The sequence below is a fragment of the Lytechinus pictus genome, chromosome 2 (genome assembly GCF_037042905.1).
Source record: "Lytechinus pictus isolate F3 Inbred chromosome 2, Lp3.0, whole genome shotgun sequence".
Classification (NCBI taxonomy): Eukaryota; Metazoa; Echinodermata; class Echinoidea; order Temnopleuroida; family Toxopneustidae; genus Lytechinus; species Lytechinus pictus.
In genome coordinates, this window is record NC_087246.1 from 3,074,844 (window position 1) to 3,094,197 (window position 19,354).

Here is a 19,354-nt window from a genome sequence, read left to right on the forward strand (position 1 = left end):
TCTGTATGTAGCCAAAAAATTCATAAATATATAATTACTTTTACTGATTAAAAGCAATTGGTGTCATGTTATTTATGACTGAAATAGTGACACAAACGATTTCCATTTTAAAAAAATCCATAAACAAATTTCAGAAATTTGAAAAGCAATATAATAAGATTTAAAAAAAACAGAAATTGCCACTTTTTTCACATTTATTTGATAATTCTAAAAGGAGTGTCCAGATCAAAATAAGGCAGTTTTGGAGCTGTATTCAAGAATTAACATCCAAAAACAAAACCAGATTTAAACTTTAGATTGAGGATGATGAGAATATTTTTCTAAGATGAGAATACAACAGTGCTTATAGGTCAGATCTCAGTGGGTATTCCTCCAAATTCAGCAGAATGGATTTGAAAGGAATGTTTGAATCACATGATGGAAATACTTGTAGATTGATGAATGAAAGTAGACAAGAGTGATTATGGAATTGATGAGTATCAATGCGTTCTTGAGGAGACTGTTCTGATAAATCATGGATTGTTGAGTAATTGATGTATGGGTTGAATGGTGAGAGGCTATGAACTATAACACTTTACAGTATTTCTCTGATTAACGGTAATAAAAACCATATCAGAAGTTTGAATTGAATTATTATCTCTTCCAGGTGGGGTGTTTCACAAAGATTTAAGTATGACTTAGAGTCGCACTTAAATGCCTAGTTGCGTTGTTATAAAACATTGGTCAGATCATGAAAAGAGGATGCGCACTACTGCATATTGATCAATTAGATTGGGCGTCATGCATTTCAGATACGCGTCAGCATTTAAGTGCGATTTAAGTCATACTTAAATCTTTGTGAAACACCCCACTGGATTGTTTTACGAGGGTACAGTATATCCATCTGTATCACTGGACTAACAAAAATTGTTATACCCAGTAACCTATACAGTGTATGTTTGTAACTTTGTATGTTGTTAAAAGTGATATATTTCTTTTTAATTGTGAGGCATGAAGTCACCAGGTTTTTTGTTATGTTGGGTTTTTTTTTCTTTCTTTCTTTTTATATGTGTTCTGTCTAGGGGCAGGTCCAGGATTTTCCAAAAGAGGGAGGGGCACATTTTTTCTAGGAAAATTTGACAAGCAAAAAAAAAAGTTCACTAACTGAAGGTCATCTAAATTGTCCACATGAAATTTGACACAAAAAAAGGTATGCATGACACATTCCCATTACAAATATTTCCTATGACTCTCAAGGGGGGGGGCACACTGGTGTATTACCAGCATATTTTATTGAAAATATGGCTCTCAAAAGAATGGGGGGGGGCACGGGCCGGATGTGGGGTCACTAGTCTTAAACACAAGAAAAAAAAATAAATTTTCAAGTATGAAATACTACATATTGAAAACAAATTCCAGTGAGGATGGTTCAATCATATCTCATGATACCGCTGTTATTATGTTTGAATAATTGTTTGGTCATATAAAACTGATGGTGTAATTTGGAAATTGAATTTGGATATACGATTGGCATGAAGCAAAGACTATCAACTTGTTAACATTAATTCCCCGAATTGTTTCGTGCAATTTCAATTTTCACACTTACAAAATGTAGTGATTTATTAAGATTTATAAGAAGATATGAGTGAAGACATTGATGATGATGAGCGAAAGCCTTTGTTGTCGAGCAATCAGAACAATGATGATGAAGAAATTTTTGGAAAAAACGGTCTTTCAGTGTCACAAAGACGACTTCTCGACTCGCGAACGAGACTGCGGGAGACCGCCGGAATGCAAGCCGGAGATTTGGGGGAACTGAAACGCCGGGGTTCGTTAGTCAGCAAGGTAAGGCAGCGGCAGATCCATGGTTTCTGGAACACTGTCATAACTTTTGTCATAAATTTTGTAATTTCTCTCCGAGATACGACACTGCTATGATTGTCACAAATCGGTATTCTGAACATTGGGTCTTTTCCTTGTCATATCTCTCCAAGTTCCCGCCCATCTTTTCGGAAGCAATTGTGAAAGAAAGTTAGAATAAAACTTTAAAAGGATGAAAGAAAGAAAAAAGGTTTCCGTCATTCTTTGAAATGAAAAAAGAATGGAGGGGCCGGAAGATGAATGTGTAGAAGAAAAAATAAAGGAGAGTTAATGGAAGGAGAAAAAGAAGAAAAGGGAGAGGAATGGAGAAGGAAGGAAATAAAAAGAGGAAGTAAGAGAATAAAGAAGGATAAATGAATAGAGAGAAAGAATCTGGAAAGAAAGCTAGGAAAGATTGGATATAAAGATAAATCTTAAATGGAACAAAAAAGAAAAATGAAAGAAAGGGGATAAACCAAACTTCAAGCAAAAAAAATATATAGTCTAGCAAAAATCTTGATATTTGGTTTTTTTTAAATATATTTCAAAAATTGTTAGAAAACTAAGATGTCTTAGAAATGAAAAAAATTTTAAAGTAAGACATTGTCAAACTTAAAAATTAGGTGAAAAATCACGGCATCACACACAGGCATCTCTCATCCCATTACAAGATCACAACAAGACTCAAAACGACCCACGAAAGCTGAAACAACTAGATCTAGTTATGAAAACTCAATAACTTACTCATCCGATTACATCACCCAATCAGTCATTGAGAATCCATGATACAGACACTAATTATAAAGATTTCCCGTCGATTTTGTGATTATTCGGTGGAAAAATTTTTTATCGTGCAAGATTGTTTTCACCATTGAATCTGCTCTGATCCTACATGCCTAGCTAGTACTAGTAGCTAGCCTCTTGTCGAGGCCCTGGCGGTTGCTTCCCAAGTGAAGCAAAGGATTTTCTAATTCGCAAAGTGAATTAGGCCTGGCGAGCGCAGTTTTTTTACTTTTCTACTTTCCTTCTGAACGATCTAGCCCTAAATCATGTAAATGGGATACAACTTCATTTCTGACATTTCTATGACGGGGGAAACTTGCTTGATGTTTACGCCTTGTTTCTTATTGTTCTTCGCTAACGTTACCGACACATCGAGGATATTATATTATATTGTATATTATATTATGGTTAGGAGTATGAGAAGGGCTAGGGTAGCTTCTGTACATATATCTGTGTTAGGATCATTGCAACCAATAACTCCTTTTTGCTACCAAAATCAGGGTGACCAGACGTCCCATATTTCCTGGGATCGTCCAGGCGTCCCGACAAACCCATCCGGGGACGCCTATTTGTCCCATATTTCAGAATATCGAACAAAATATACATATAAAAGTGACGAATTTTCATCAAATAACCAACAGATGACGAAGCAGCGACAACAATAAAATTGACAATTGTAAACTTTTGCGAGTTCTGCGGTGATTTTCTTGCTAACCCAATACATTGAACTGGCCTCCTGCCTGTGTGTGGCAGGCTAACGTCGGATCGGAGCAGATTCTCAATGGTGCAAACAATGTCACATGATAACCAGTTTTTCCACCAAAATAATCACAAAATCAGCGGAAAATTTTTATAATTATATTATGGATTATCAGATTACTGATTTAGGAGATATAATCGGAGGAACAAGTAATTGAGTTTTCATATAGATCTAGTTGTTTCAGCTTTCGTTTTGAGTCTTGTTGTGATCGATGCGAACTTGAAATAGGATGGGAGAGATGCCTGTGCATGATGCCTAGATGTTTCATCTCATTTTTAAGTTTGACAATGTTTCACTTTGATATTTTATTCATTTCTAAAACATTTTGGTTTTTTAAAATTTTAAATATATATTAAAAAACACCAAATATCATGATTTTTGTCTCACCTGCATAGCAGAGTGAGACAAAGGCACCGCTTTTCCGACGGCGGCGGCGGCGTCAACACCAAATCTTAACCGAAGGTTAAGTTTTTGAAATGACAGCATAACTTAGAAAATGTATGGACCTAGTTCATGAAACTTGGACATAAGGTTAATCAAGTATTACTGAACATCCTGCATGAGTTTCACGTCACATGACCAAGGTCAAAGGTCATTTAGGGTCAATGAACTTTGGCCAAATTGGGGGTATCTGTTGAATTACCATCATAACTTTGAAAGTTTATGGATCTGATTCATGAAACTTAGACATAATAGTAATCAAGTATCACTGAACATCTCATGTGAGTTTCAGGTCACATGACCAAAGTCAAAGGTCATTTAAGGTCATTGTACTTTGGCCATTTTAGAGGTAATTATTAGATTGCTGTCATAACTTTCAAAGTTTATAGATATAGTGTATAAAATGTGGATATAGGGGTAATCAAGTATCACTGACAAGTTTAAGGTCACATGATCAAGGTCAAATGTCAATGAACGTAGTATTGTATCATTATATGAATGTTGTTTTTTGTGAATAATTATTTTATAGTAGTTTTCAAAGACAGCACTGCTGCTATATTGAATCGTGTGATGCAGGTGAGACCGCCAGAGGCATTCCACTTGTTTTCTTTCCTTCTTTCTCTTACTTTCCTTCTTCTTTAGATTTATTTTTGTTTCCTTCATTCTTTCTTTTCTTTGCTTCCTTCTCCCTTCCTCCACTTTTTCTTTTACGTTCTTTCTCTCCTTCCATTTTTTTTTTTTTTAAAATTCTCTCCTCCCTTCATTCTTTCTCCCTTCCTGTTTTTATTCTTTCTTTGTTTCTTTCAAAGAATGAAGGAAACATTTTTCTTTCCTTCATTCTTTCTTTCCTCTACCTTTTTTTTCTTTTTCCTTTCTCTGCTTTATTTTTTCTTTCACATATTCATTCATCTTCCCTTCCTTTCGTTTTCTTTCTTTCTATATTCATTTCAAAGAATTTGACGGAAACCTTTTTTCTCTCCTATATTCTGTCTTTCATCCTTTTATTCTAACTTTCTTTTTATTTTATTTTTTTTCCCTTCGTTTTTCCCTTCATTTTTTTCTTTCTTTCTTCTCAATTCATCTCTATTCTTTCGTCTTTTCTTTCTCTCCTTTATTCTTTCGTACACCCTCTCTTCCTATTCTTTATATTTTTTCACAAGTCTAACACTGTGTAGCATTCTTTGTTGATTTTTATTTTTATTAAGACCTGGCTCGGTCGATCCGCTCGTGTAGCGTGCTTTGTCGATTGTCCCGTATTTCATTTTGTGAAATCTGGTCACCCTGACCAAAATACCCTTCCTGCTGCCACTTAAACCATCTACTGAACATAAATATTAGCTGCAGATAGCCTTTAACACAGTGGATATTTTTCTCCTGTGGGCATCCGCTGTCCTTCTCCATACATCACATAGAGAAGGGGGTCCTAAACTTGGGCAGACATTGATGAATGTGTCCGCCACCTAGACCTAGCAGGCTTGCAGCATTGGATATATATGCATTTTTTTATGGTTGGAGGGGAAGGGCTGTAGATGTTTGAATAGTTACTTTAAGATCGAGTGGGGTTGATTTGTTACACTAATAAAAGTTGCAACCAATAGCATGAGTCTAGGGGTTGGGTAGGGTCCAGAAACCAATAAAGGAAGGTGTTAGACAGGATAATTACATAATAAGCAATGATTTGATTGGCCAGGATGTGTCAGGGTTCTCTCAGGCCGGTCAGTGGAGACTATTGTCTACTGCCATCTCAAATGTACAAAATTACAGGGTTCATGTGGCTGATTTTTTTTCTGAAATCATTTTATCTTTTAATATCACGATGTTTGTCAACTAAGTCACATAACATAGACAGTAGTGTGTAGAATAAGTTGTTTGCATCAAATGAAGACATGAAGTTCACTAGTTTTTAATGACAAATCCAGATCAAAACATTCGGATTGTGTTTAAATCTTTTAGATTTCGTTCTAATATCAAATAATTTACATTAAAATATTAAAATCTCTATCCAGAATTTGGCAGTTCAAAGGTAATTTTTATAATAAGCTCCTGACTTTTCTTCAAAATTGGTATATTTGACTTTGTCAAAAAAAAAATTGTCTATATCTTGCTGTTGTGAAATGGAATAAAATCTACATTCCAATAAAAAAAACACAACTGAAAAATAATAACAGTAAGAAAATGTTTTAAACTAAAGTTTCAAATTTTTACAAAGAATAAATGGCTGAAAAGGGAATCAAACAGCCACAATTTTTAATGATGGGTATTAAAGTGAGATAATACTCTCGATATAATTCATGTTGTCCCAATTTACCAAAGTTTCACCAAATCAATGTTCATTATCATCCGCAAATTATAAGATTATATTTCAGTTTTCATTGGAGAATATGCTAAGCGGGAACTTTTTCACTGAGATGTAGACAAACATCCTAATGACAACAGACACTGAGAAAAATTGGCCTCTTGAACCATCGGCCTTGTGGACCCATCCCAAACATTCTTATAATCTAGTAATGAATTGAAATAGTCATAGCCACATTTTGGGGGATTTACCAAAACTAAAGACAAGCTTTAATTCAATGTCATAACTTTTGTATCCAATTTTCATGAAACATTGTTGATTTTCTCTTGTTATTCAAATCAACTTTTTGTATTGGCCAGTGGAGTTGCCCTTTAAAATAGGCTTACTAAAAGGTTGAGAATCGTAAGGAAGGACATGTAAATATACAAAGCACAGTTTGGTCTGACCTTTAGCCTGAGTATGATCTTGATATCCTATTAGTTGGAAAACAAATCTTCTGGAGACGTCTCTTTTTTACTTCAATTTTACAGGGGGTGTGTATACTGTAAGTTCTGTTGAAGGTTAGTCTTCTGACATAGACTCTATTTCAACACAATTTCTCAGTTCCTAATATCTGATTTGAATCCAGCCCGTCAGAGCTATCATTCTTTGGCAATATCAACTAAGGAGCAAAATTCAAGTCAGGTTCCTTTTTATTTGAGTATTATAGGGATGTTTTATTTCAATGTTAAGACTTTACAAAATCACAATTTATAACAAGCGTTCATTTTCACAGTCTACCCAAGTTTTCAGGTTTCAGGGGGGAGTGAGAGAGAGACGTGGACGTTGAGTAACATTGATTGCCCTGTTAGTTTCCACGGATAAAGCATCATTCTTTTTCAGTGTATTTTACCTGTTGGAGCTCTCTCATTAATAACATTACTTTTTGAGGACATTGTAGTTTAAAAAGCAAGCAAACACTGGACATTAATATTTCTTTTCAAGATCAGCTGTAGCAGGTGATGTGTATTGAGAGGTTTCATTTTTTTCTTGTTGTATAATCTTTCTCCAGGGTTCCGATTTCTGTTCTTCTGCAATGGACACCGTACCTAACCATTCCCTTCAACCTGCAAAGTAAGTTTACTATACTTTAAGATTCAAAGAAAATTCAAATTATTTTTTTAATAGCTGTGGCTGGTGACTAGCTGAACTCTGGATTTGGATTTAATCCTTCAAGAATTTGAATGTTTAATATTGAAATAATTTCATAAGATTCCATACTTTGTTAAAGTTATAGACTAGTCATTAATCACAGATGATAAAACTTTTCAATGTTGAAATGTGGTTTTTGTTATAATGAAATAATATGGTTAGAAATTTAAGCCATTTCTATAATAAAGTTAACAACTTCTGCCTATCATTTTACATGCTTTTTAATTTGAGATACATGCAATTAATTTGCTTTGATTATTTTCAATTAAGAAATAAAGGGATAAAAGTTAATGCTCCTAAAAATATATTCCTACAAATTTAGTTCCATTTCCATTTTCCTCCTAGATATTCTTGAAAGGGGGTTGACCCCTTAATAATATTTTTTAATAATATAGCAAAGAAAGTACAAAGATATGGTCAGAATGAATCTAAAAGATCTTATGCAATATTAGATTAATATACAAAACATTTAAAATGCTTATTTCAGTGATTTCTCTACAGTTCATGCTCTTAAAAAAAAATCATTTTTAAATTTGCCTATATTTGAAAGCCTGATGATTTGTTCCTTTGAAATATTACTTTCAAACAGAGAAGAAATATTGGGTCTTTTCATGAAGTTGGGGCATGAATTGTTTCATTTCAGCATTATTCAAGACTTACGTTTACCTGGAAATACTGAGCAAAACTGAAAATGATGTTGTACAGGCACATAGTGTCCTTGTAGCATTGCATGGGATCTTTAGATTTGGTCCTAAAAGTCAAATTATAGCAATTAGGTTGACCAACACTTGATATAATGTGCACATTTACTTGTTAAGTCAGGTAGCTAAATACCTCAGATTTCCTTTGCATATAGTTCTGTTTTCAAATATTCTATATTCGGTGTCCACCAAATGTGAAATTTTCTATGCTACATAGACACTGACAACTTTAAAATTTTCGATTGAAAATATGCATATATCTGAGGTAAAACAAATACATGACTTTAACAAGTAAACGTACATATTGTTTCAAGTTTTGATCTGTCTAATTGCAACTATTTGACTTTTAGGTTGTAATGTAAATATCCTGATGCTACACAGACACCATGTCCAGCGTTATACACTGTTTTGCTAAATACAGGGGTGTGAGAGTTCAGATTTTTTTTTTTTCAGCTTAATTTCAGCTTATTTTTGGCCTTCTTCTGTACAAAAAGTATGGGAGCTCTTTCTATTTCAGACTTTTTCAACACTCTTCAGCTTTTTTCAGATCTTTTTATTTGTGACCACTCACACCCCTGTAAATAACTTAATGAAAAATTAAGCTAAATGACCGTAAATAGCCCAAAAGTTCCAGTAAAATGTATGGTCTCAATACATATGTAAAGCCTACAAATGATAAAATGTATACAGGTAGTATAATTTAGTATTGAGTTATGCTGAAATGTCACAATATGTACCCCAACTTCATGGAAAGGCCCATGTACACGTAGCACTTGATTAATTTATTGCAGGTACATGTTGTGATTATGATAGTGACCAAATATTTTTTAATCTTGATTTCCTTTCTAATTTTGTGTATTGAAATTGTTCTTGATATTGAGATCAATTTCATTTAAATTGGATTAGCTTTAAAGTTATCAAAGATTTTCAGATGTCACTTTTAAACTAATAAAAGGCCAAACAGATTTGACTTGTGATTTTAAAGTATCCTAACCTGAAAGGCTCATTATCCCTGGGAAGATTTTTTCTCATTTATGATGAAATCTGAGCCTTTGAATGTTGTGTTAACACTTAAATAGTTAATTAAAGCCAATTCTGAATGTATCAAATATAATTATTGCTGGTTACCTGAAGGTAGGTCTTTGACTTAAAATGTTTTACCCTTGCAATTGCAGCAATCAAACACTTAGATTAAAAAATCTCAGTCTCATTTTTTTTTATAAAGTATACCAACAACTTTTAACCATCTCCTATTTGCAAATGTTTTTGTGTTTTTACAGTCCTTTATGAATGGGATATGATAACCTATGTCTGAGATTGCCCTTTAATGTCTTTGTGTTTTTCAGTCCTTTATGAATGGGATATGATAACTTATGTCTGAGACTGCCCTTTAATGTCTTTGTGTTTTACAGTCCTTTATGAATGGGATATGATAACTTATGTCTGAGATTGCCCTTTAATGTCTTTGTGTTTTACAGTCCTTTATGAATGGGATATGATAACTTATGTCTGAGACTGCCCTTTAATGTCTTTGTATTTTTACAGTCCTTTATGAATGGGATATGATAACTTATGTCTGAGACTGCCCTTTAATGTCTTTGTGTTTTTACAGTCCTTTATGAATGGGATATGATAACTTATGTCTGAGACTGCCCTTTAATGTCTTTGTGTTTTTACAGTCCTTTATGAATGGGATATGATAACTTATGTCTGAGATTGCCCTTTAATGTCTTTGTGTTTTTACAGTCCTTTATGAATGGGATATGATAACTTATGTCTGAGACTGCCCTTTAATGTCTTTGTGTTTTTACAGTCCTTTTATGAATGGGATATGATAACTTATGTCTGAGACTGCCCTTTAATGTCTTTGTGTTTTTACAGTCCTTTATGAATGGGATATGATAACTTATGTCTGAGACTGCCTTTAATGTCTTTGTGTTTTTACAGTCCTTTATGAATGGGATATGATAACTTATGTCTGAGACTGCCCTTTAATGTCAGTGTCCAAAAGAATTGTAAACAACATGCTTTGCCCAGGGGCTTTTAATAGTGTAGTTCAAATGACTGCTTCCCTAAAATTTATTTTTAAAATGCAATTTCTGGTAAATCTAGTTTTGAAAATTTGAAGCATTGCATTCTGTACGACATGAGCATTGCAATGATTCATATTGAAATGATGGTTGTTTTGGCCGATTTTAATCCTGGTCTTAATATTTTATGAAAATCTGTTTTTGCGTATGTCAAACATGAAAACATGTTTATATTATATTCTATTGTTGGTTTCAAGGATCTGTATTGAAAGGGGTACTCTTGGCTGGAATCAAATATGTCTAAATAAATAGAGTAAAATTCACCAAGCAACATGCTGAAAATTTCATCAAATTCTGATAACTTATAACAATATTGAATTATAATTGTTTTTGTTAAGTGTTAGTTTATCTGATTTTACTTTATTATGTTCAACTCATTATTTTCAGCCTGGAGTACCCCCTTTCAGGGAGAGCCTCAGAGCCATTTGTCTCAACTATATACTCACAATGCTCCTTTATTCTTTTCTTAATGTAGAGTGAATATCTTCACCATCTTCTGGGCTTATTGGAAGACCATTATTTTGATAGCTACCCCTTTATTATGCCTTCCTCTCATCATAGTAATTGGAGATGGGGTAAGTAAAATTATATTCTAATCTCCCTTTTGCACTATCAATCACCCAACAGTGACATTGCAGTGTAGTGGGTTTCATGGTACTCCATGTGTCTTTCATGGGCAATAAAGGAAGGTGTTAGACAGGTCCTGAAAAAGAACACCCAAACTCGACATTTCGCAAGTGTGTTCTTGCCGTCTTCAGGACAACAAGAAGTGTGTTCAAGTGTGCTCTTGCTGTTCTTGTCGTCTTCAGGATGACAAGAACACGTGTGGAAGCGTTGAGTTTGGGTGCCTTTTTCAGGACCAACAATTACCCACAAAAGATACATGGAGTACCATGAAGCCCACTAAACTCTTCTTGAAACCTTTAGAACAGGGGTTCTCAATAGGTGGCGCGCGCGCCACTTGTGGCGCACCGAGCCTTGCGGAGTGGCGCTTGGGAGCCGGTATAAAAAATAAAGGAAAAATAAGGGAGAAAAAATGTATCTACCAGTAACCTGGCAATAAGGTTTTGGTGATCATTTTAATACAAAGAAAAAACAAAAACTCTTTATTTGACACTTAATTGCTAATTGATTTCCTCAAATTTTGTCCAATTTAGCACTCGATAACCCCTATTATGGAGGATCGATGGTGTTCTCCTTTTTATTTATTCTACGCTGTACAAAGTTTTTGTGCCGCACAAGTGATTTGAAATCCCCGTTTGTAGGATTTCTATTTCAACGGCGAGAAATTTTGCATTTCCAGAGTATACGTTTTGGTTAAGAGTTAAACATCAAATGATATGATATTCAAAGAACATCCTGATCATAAAAGATTATGAATTTGGGACATAACAAGCAGAAAATTTGTTTCCGAAGCCGATTAAAATCCGATGTTGTAAAAGTGAAATAAATGTATGCTCAGATGCATTGTCTGCCGTGATTGCCTGCATGCACTCTTGCTTAACATGAACTGAATGAATGATACTGCACGTGAGTTATAGAGAGAGGGGGCAGTTGGGGCGTTAGTGCAGTGCAACGCCTAATTTTCAGCCCTTGCAAAATCGGGGAACGTAGCTTCAACCACTGGCGCACAGATGGGGGTGGCGATTGGGGGGCCCAAGTGTTTCATGGCCAAGAAAAAAAAGGAGAAAGGGAAAGAAAAGGAAAGGGAAAGAGTGGAATATTGTATTATTTTCTTAATATTATGTCAAAATATAGATATTTGCAGGGGCCGCGGAACGGTTTTCAAAGTGGGGGGGGGGGGCTGAGCCACAAGTGGGGGGGCTGACCATGCAAAAAAAATCACAATCCTATGGTCATTTTTACGTTTTTGTACACGGTTTTGGAAAAAAGTGGGGGGGCTGAAGCCCCCCCCCCCGCTTCCGCGGCCCCTGATTTGTATTGCAAAGTTCAATATTTTTGCTTCAGCTGCCATATCTAGCCCCCTCATTTTTTTACTCATTACGCCACTTGCTTCAGCCAATATATCTTGGGCAGAACAGTCTGAACTAGTGGTATCATTGGTATGTTGTGAAAAAGTCACTGGTCATTTTTCTTTTAATATTGATATTGTGTAGTTTGTTGGCATTTGTATTTCTTCTGTTGATATTCATTAGAGCCCCTCTGGGCAATTTAAAAGGCCTCATATTCCAAAACGTCTGGGGGCTCTGCCCCCTCGACCCCCACCAGGGGCCTCTGAACCCCCTCCGCTGATACATTGCTGGTTTGCGCAATGGACAGTGGAGCATTACAGATTCTCAACATGAAATGTGGCGCTTCAAAAAAAGTAATTGAGAATGGCTGCTTTAGAAGTTACAGTGAGATTGTTCTTCTGAAGCAAAAACTTTTTATCGTTTAGAATTGAAATTGAAATTGAAATTTATTTCCACAGTTAAAAATATACATACATGCATATATACAAATCATTGACATTACGGAGCTATATTTCCTGTGGAGGGGTCAAAGAAAGTACAACTGCTTGTATAAATTGGCCCCATTGTAAATGCTTAAATTCCTCTATGAACTGTTCAACAGTGACATGTAAAGACCCTCTGATATTAAACTGAATTCATAGATTTGAAACACAACAAAATTAGAAAGTTATTGCATTATGTAATGTCAGTCCAGTATATAAAAGGCTACGAAAGCTGGTTTGGGCAATTTGAGAACCCTGGAAATATAGCTTCAACTTTTACCAATATTGAACTTTGTTTTAGGGGGAGTAGAGTCTCCTCCTTTGAACTGATCACACAACCAATTCTTTGTTCATAACATGTATGTCTTGAAGTAATTTTCACAATTGCACATGTATGATTTTCAACTTCCTTGTGCCATTGGACCAAAGCCATGTAGAAAAAAAGTATGCTAGCTTTACATAAGGTAAACATAAATTCTTTCAATTCAATTCAATTCAATTCATTTATTTCACTCGATAAAAATAACATACATACAGGTAAATAAGAAATACATAATGGCAAGAACAAAACAAAATAACAAAAGTGATAATACAGTAAATAGTGTACAGAGCAGGCTTCGAGTGTGGACTGGCATTAAAGATCTGTTAGATCTTAGAAGTTCCAGCCCAGTAAAGAAAGAAAAAGAAGGGATACAAAATAGAACATACAAAGACAAAATAATACAAGGGAAAACAAACATTAATAAAGTTAAAATGAAGTGTTTGCCTTTCGAGGAAAATGATAGAAAAAAGGTATTGGACTAGCGTATGTGGAGGGTCACAGAAAATCGACAGGTGAAATTAGGGAGAATAAGAGTAGGAGAAAGGCAAACACAGAAATCATAGTCATGTTACAATTACTTAGTTATCGGATGCGAACGTTGTTAACAGAATTTCTTTGTACTGACGTTGAAAACTATTCAGGGATAAACTATTTTTAAGGGTAGGGGGGAGAGAGTTCCATAATTTGGGACCTGAATACATTATAGTTTTTTGGGTAAAAGTAGTACGGACGGAGGGCATGTGAAAATCAAATTGTCTACGAGTTTGGTGAGAGTGGGTAGCAATATTAAGACAAAAATATCTGCTTAATGATTCAGGAATTATCTTTTTGTGACAAGAATACATAAATGATCCAAGGGATAGTTTATAAAGGTCAAATACACTCAGGAATTTTAATCTTTTAAATAATTATGATCAGTTGATCCTATGTTTTCTGATAGTAAAAGAGGAGCCACATTAATAAAATAGTCATTGAATTGAGTTGCAACCTCTGCATCTTCAAGGGTGATTCCATTATTTTCAAAAGTAGTATGATTTGACCTTTTAGTTTTACCCAACATATTATTCAATATTTTCCATGTTTTAGATGAGTTACCTTTGGTGTCTTTGAAAAGCTGATTATAGTATTTTTTCTTTGTTTTGCGTAGTTCTTTAGTAAAAATGTTTCTCAAAGACCTATATTTCTCTCTATTGCTATCGGAAGGGTTTTTAAGGTAGTTACGATACAATTTTAGTTTCTTCTTTGACAGGCATTTTAAATGTTTATTGAACCAAGGTTTATTTAAAGAGCTTTTATGTTTAGCAGATATAATAGGAAAACATTCATTGTATAATTTAAGGAATATTGATAAAAATATATCATAACTACTATTTGGATCATCATCATTAATAGGCCAGTTGACGGAAGAGAGTTTATGGTAAAAGGTTGCAATGGAAGTGTCTGAAATGGACCGTTTAGAATAAGCATTGCTAAGACTATCTATTGAGGAAGGGATTTCAGTGATGATAAAAACAGGTAAGTGGTCACTTACATCGGAAACAAACACTCCATTCATTAAGTTATTTTCATCATTCGTTAATATATTGTCTAGGAGGGTTGCAGTGTGACCAGTAATACGTGTGGGTACAGTTATTAGCGGCGTTAAAGAATTGGTATTAATACAGTCAGAGAAGTTCTTGGTGGTTTGAGAAGCATTCATATCATTGAGATCTATGTTGTAATCACCAAGCAAATAACATTTTTTGTGCTCGTTATTGACAATACTCAGAATACAATTCATTTTACAAATAAAATCATCTACATTTCCTGAGGGAGGTCTATAAATTATACCAATAATATACCAAGAGCGTGAGTTATTGTTTGGTTTAACCTCTATAAATATGGTTTCTAGAGATTCAAACATGTACGTTAAGTCTGGTCTCTGTTTATATGCTAGAGATTTATTAATATATACTGCAACTCCACCTCCCTGTTTACATATTCGATTATTCGTTAACATATCATAATTCTCCAAGTAATAAAGAGGTATATGTGAATTAGGTTTGAGCCATGTCTCAGAAAGGCCAATGATTGTAAATTTAAGGTCAATACTATTGAGAAATACTAATAAGTTTTCAAAGTTCTTTGGAACACTCCGACAATTAACGTGTAAAAGAGAAAACATATTCTTAGGATCTTCATTTTTAAGGATATTACAATTATTAAACTGGTTTGGAGTATAGTAACAAGATTCAGAGGAATTGTTGCTGTCGTCAGCATACTGTAAATGTAACATTGTGTCAGTATCAATAGGTAAGGGATTTACAAACATTTTACAAATAAACACTTAGAATAGAAAAGTTGAAATGAACAAAATGTTTAAAACTAGCGAACGGTATACTATGCAAAATTGAACCAAGAGGTGACAAAATATGAGTAAAACAGGCAAATTTCGTAGCAGTACACAAATTAGGATGTAAAAGTCTTTGGTAGACTTTTGTGAATAAAATGCTAATATGTATCTTATCAAAATGAACTTCAACCTACATGTAAGGGGCCCTAGGCCAAGCACAAACGAAGGATAGAGAAACGTGAAATATTAGAGAATTATAGGTGGAGAGAGGGGAGAAGAAGCAGTTTGGTGTAGTCTGCAGGCACAGACCCTGATTGAAACTTTGATCAAAAAGTGGGTCTCCATGCAAAGACTAGCACATACAAAACTTCCTGTTTCAATTCCAAGGGCCTTCAGTACACAAGGCATTAATAGGCTGCACATTCAGACCCTTAACTCGAGTAAAGGGTTTGAATAGCAGACTAGTTTGGGTGAGGGACTCAGAGGGAGGGAGGTGGGGAGAAACTTGTACTAAATAGAGAAGGGAAGGGATGGAGGCTGTAAAGGGACATTCATCCACGCGCAAAGATCACATGACTTCATTGATTGAAATGATTTAAATACCAAATGTCTACAAATCGAAATGTGAATGATAAAGATTATTCTATGTTCATACTCTTTTTTAATTTGTGCCTTTGGAGAATTATAATTATTATCGCCTTTGCCGTTCCGGTTTTTCTCGCTGTGACCTGGCCACAATTATTGTTAGTCTGTTTCAGGCCATTTAACTTTTGTTTCAGCAGGACAAGTACCCAATTAATGTGCCTAGTTTAATTTTATTGTTTATTTTGATTGCTGTCAGTGAATTGTAATGAAATCTATATTAAAGGGATTGATTTTTGATGAATTTTTGATGAGCTGTGATTTAACATATTGAATGGGAGTCTGGATTACTCACGTGTGCCCCGAAACCAAAGTTTGGATGTACTCTTTGTAATTCTTTCATATTGACAGAAAAACAAGTGTACAAACATGTGTAGGCCTATATGTAGATGATTACTTTCCAATGACAGGAAGTTTTGAAATGGTGTATCGATGAAAGTGTCATCCCAGTCCACTGATCATCTGTGTCAATGTAGCTGAATGCAGGTCTAAATGATTGCACAATGTTAGAATTATGGTTATTGTTGAGGTCGAGAATGAAGTGCATGTATAGTGCCTTCTGATGATATCACTACATACATCAGTCAATAAAAGTCTGTTATAATTTGGTCCCTATTGATATCTCATCTAATAACACTTTAAAAGTAACAAATAAGATATGTTTCAGGAAAGTGTTGCTGATCATTTTCAGTTTGAAGTGAAGACCAGCACTTTTTTATGAATTGATGATGTCAGGGTCGAGAGTTTCAAGATGTGTGAGTTGCATGGCCTATGAATATTAAGGTTTAATAAAGGTAGAATGACTATAGCAGGATCTCCTTTCATAAAGGGGTTTTCCAGGCTGAAAATAATATGACTTGAACAGATTAAGAAAAATCATACAAAAAAAAAACACTGGAAGTTTCATAAAAATCGGACAAGGAATAACAGAGTGATGACATTTTAAAGATTTGCATTATTTTGGTGATATATCTCTATGCTTATCTTTATGAACATTCAATGAACAAACTGATGATGTCTTATCCCCACTTGTTCTTATGTATTTATTACCATATATGAAATTATGTTTATTAAGAAAAAATCCTCCTTGAACTTAAAAATATTGGAATTACAACTGGGGAGAGCATTTCATCAACATTTATGTCCGACAAGTTGTCAGATCTGACAACTTTCCCCGATTCTGATTGGCTGAGAGGTACTGTTGCTATGGTAATTGTCGGATAAAACAGGACTTGTCGGATAAAATCCTTTCATGAAATGCTCCCCTGATTTAATGCATTAAATTGTAATTTTTCTTTGTTTCAGGACAGAAGTTAAAGTTCATGTTGAGGTAAAGTTAGATTGATCTAAGTTAGGAATATGAAACATTTTATCAACAATAATTGCAAAATTCAATGTTAGAATAAACAGGTTAGAGATTGTTATAGTTTCAATTGAACAACGTCACATGCAGTGATATTGATTTTATATACCTTCTAGAATCAACTCTTACTACATGTATCTTCAAAGAAGTGGAATTCAAAAAAGGAATAAGATGGAGAAGAAATCATGAACATATAATGTACAATCATTTAAAACATGTTTTTAAATTGTTTTTTTAGGTTCCAACAAATTAATTGTGTATACCTGCCTGAGTGAACTCACTTCCAGTAATCTAGAAGTAAAATAATGGTGCCCGGCTGCACGCAGTGAAAGTGAATTTGAGCATAAGAGAGACTGAAGAGAAATTTGTTCAATTGTGATTGAGTGTTCTGATAATGTGTCTTAACTTTGTTCCAAGTGTGTTTATTCTGGGCACTCAAAATTGAAAGAAAATGTGAATATCATAAGAATGAGCAAATATAGATGTTGTGGAGTACATTTTCAGTGTACAAATTGAAAAGTTCTACTTTCATTGATCATGTTCTTTGGTCTCTCTGATTTCATACAAGCTGATATTATCCTAAGGCTTCATTTTCATTTAATAAGATTAACTACTAATCAGGATGACCTTTAATTAAGGGCCTCATTTACAACAGCTTACAGCTTTATCTATAACATTTGTCATTAACAGGTGGTAATAATACTTCATTATTAAACAATAGCCAGTTCATTCTATCTCTAGTTATTCATGATTAGAATGACATCTATAGCAGAATTTGTTATTCTTTGAAAACAGTTACATTGAAAGGACAGGTCCACCCCAACAAAAAGTTGATTTAAATAAAAAGAGAAAAATCCAACAAACATAACACTGAAAATTTTATCAAAATCGGATGTAAAATAAGTTTTGCTTAATTTCACAAAATAGTTATATGCACATCCAGGTCTGTATGCAAATGAGGAGACTGATGATGTCACTTATCATTTCTTTTGTATTTCATTATCTGAAATATTCTAATTTTCTCCTCATTGTCTTGTGAAACAAAATTTTATTGCTCCCCGATCATGTGAAATTGCCATTGCCACTTAATGGTTCAGTCAAGTGAGGGGTATCATTGTGTCACGTGGAAAGTGACTTTTTTTTAATTATTTATCTACTGCTGCTTGACACCAAATAAAGAATATGTAAAACTGATGAATACAGTTATTAAAAAGATTTAATCAAATCTCTTTTGTCATTCTGTGGTTTCCTTTTGATTGGGTTTACCATAATTGTACATGAAAATATACATAGATATAACAAAATACAACTTAACTTAACGGTAATCGTCTCATCTCATCTGGCCTGACATGCCCCACTCGGCCCTGGTGGTCGGTCCAGTTCCTGGCCTCCGCAGCTAGCGATGTCTCTTCCACTCGGCCTCCGCAGACTGTGTTGCCCCTTGATGAGTAACCCCCAGATCAGAGAGATGTGGCTTCAACGAATTAGTGGACGAGATCGAGCCCCCAATGATGACATGAATTATGACGAATCATGTCGGTGGAGAACTGGTGGCAGCTGGGGTCGTTATCTCGTCACCGACGTAGTCCCTCAGTTTTAACTTGGACTGCCTATAATATCATCTGTAGTCTATTCTAGCTTAGGTGGTCCTCCCTGAATTACTTAATTTAACCTCCTAATATACCCTACCGTTACTAGGACTAACTGTAAAACTTCTATAAAGTAATTCAAAGAATTTCAAATAACAGATGTGCATAAAGCAACACATTCTTATTGATAAAAAACACTTCCTGTGCATCTGTCAATTACATTCATAAATGCTAGAGCACTGTATTGGCTATTTATGACACCTGTATGAAAATGCTACACCTAGTAAGAAATATTTCTAGCACCGGTACAAAATATGACATCAACCTGGTACACTTGTACTCTAAGGGGGGGTATCAAACGTTTCCAACGCTTGCTTTTAAAATATTCAAAACATATGTACATGCTTGTCTACAAGACAACCCTAACCTGGACAAGAAAATAGGTTGAACACATGTTTAAACTGAAACATTCTATAATTAAATTTCTTTCCTGACACATTGATTCTCTCATTTGCATGTGACCTAATTGTGCATATAACTATTTTGTAAA

At 34.5% G+C, this 19,354-nt stretch overlaps 1 protein-coding gene across 1 annotated transcript in view; it reads left to right on the forward strand.

The window, feature by feature from the left end:
* Window positions 1-1,521: 1,521 nt before the first annotated feature.
* The window catches only part of LOC129255005 (Na(+)/citrate cotransporter-like), a 35,017-nt gene continuing 17,184 nt past the window's right edge, over window positions 1,522-19,354 (forward strand). The window contains exons 1-3 of the mRNA XM_054893550.2: window positions 1,522-1,824; window positions 7,171-7,232; window positions 10,577-10,676. Coding sequence (XP_054749525.2) covers window positions 1,621-1,824; window positions 7,171-7,232; window positions 10,577-10,676 — 366 coding nt within the window. The 5' untranslated portion in view covers window positions 1,522-1,620. The remainder of the gene's footprint in view (window positions 1,825-7,170; window positions 7,233-10,576; window positions 10,677-19,354) is intronic.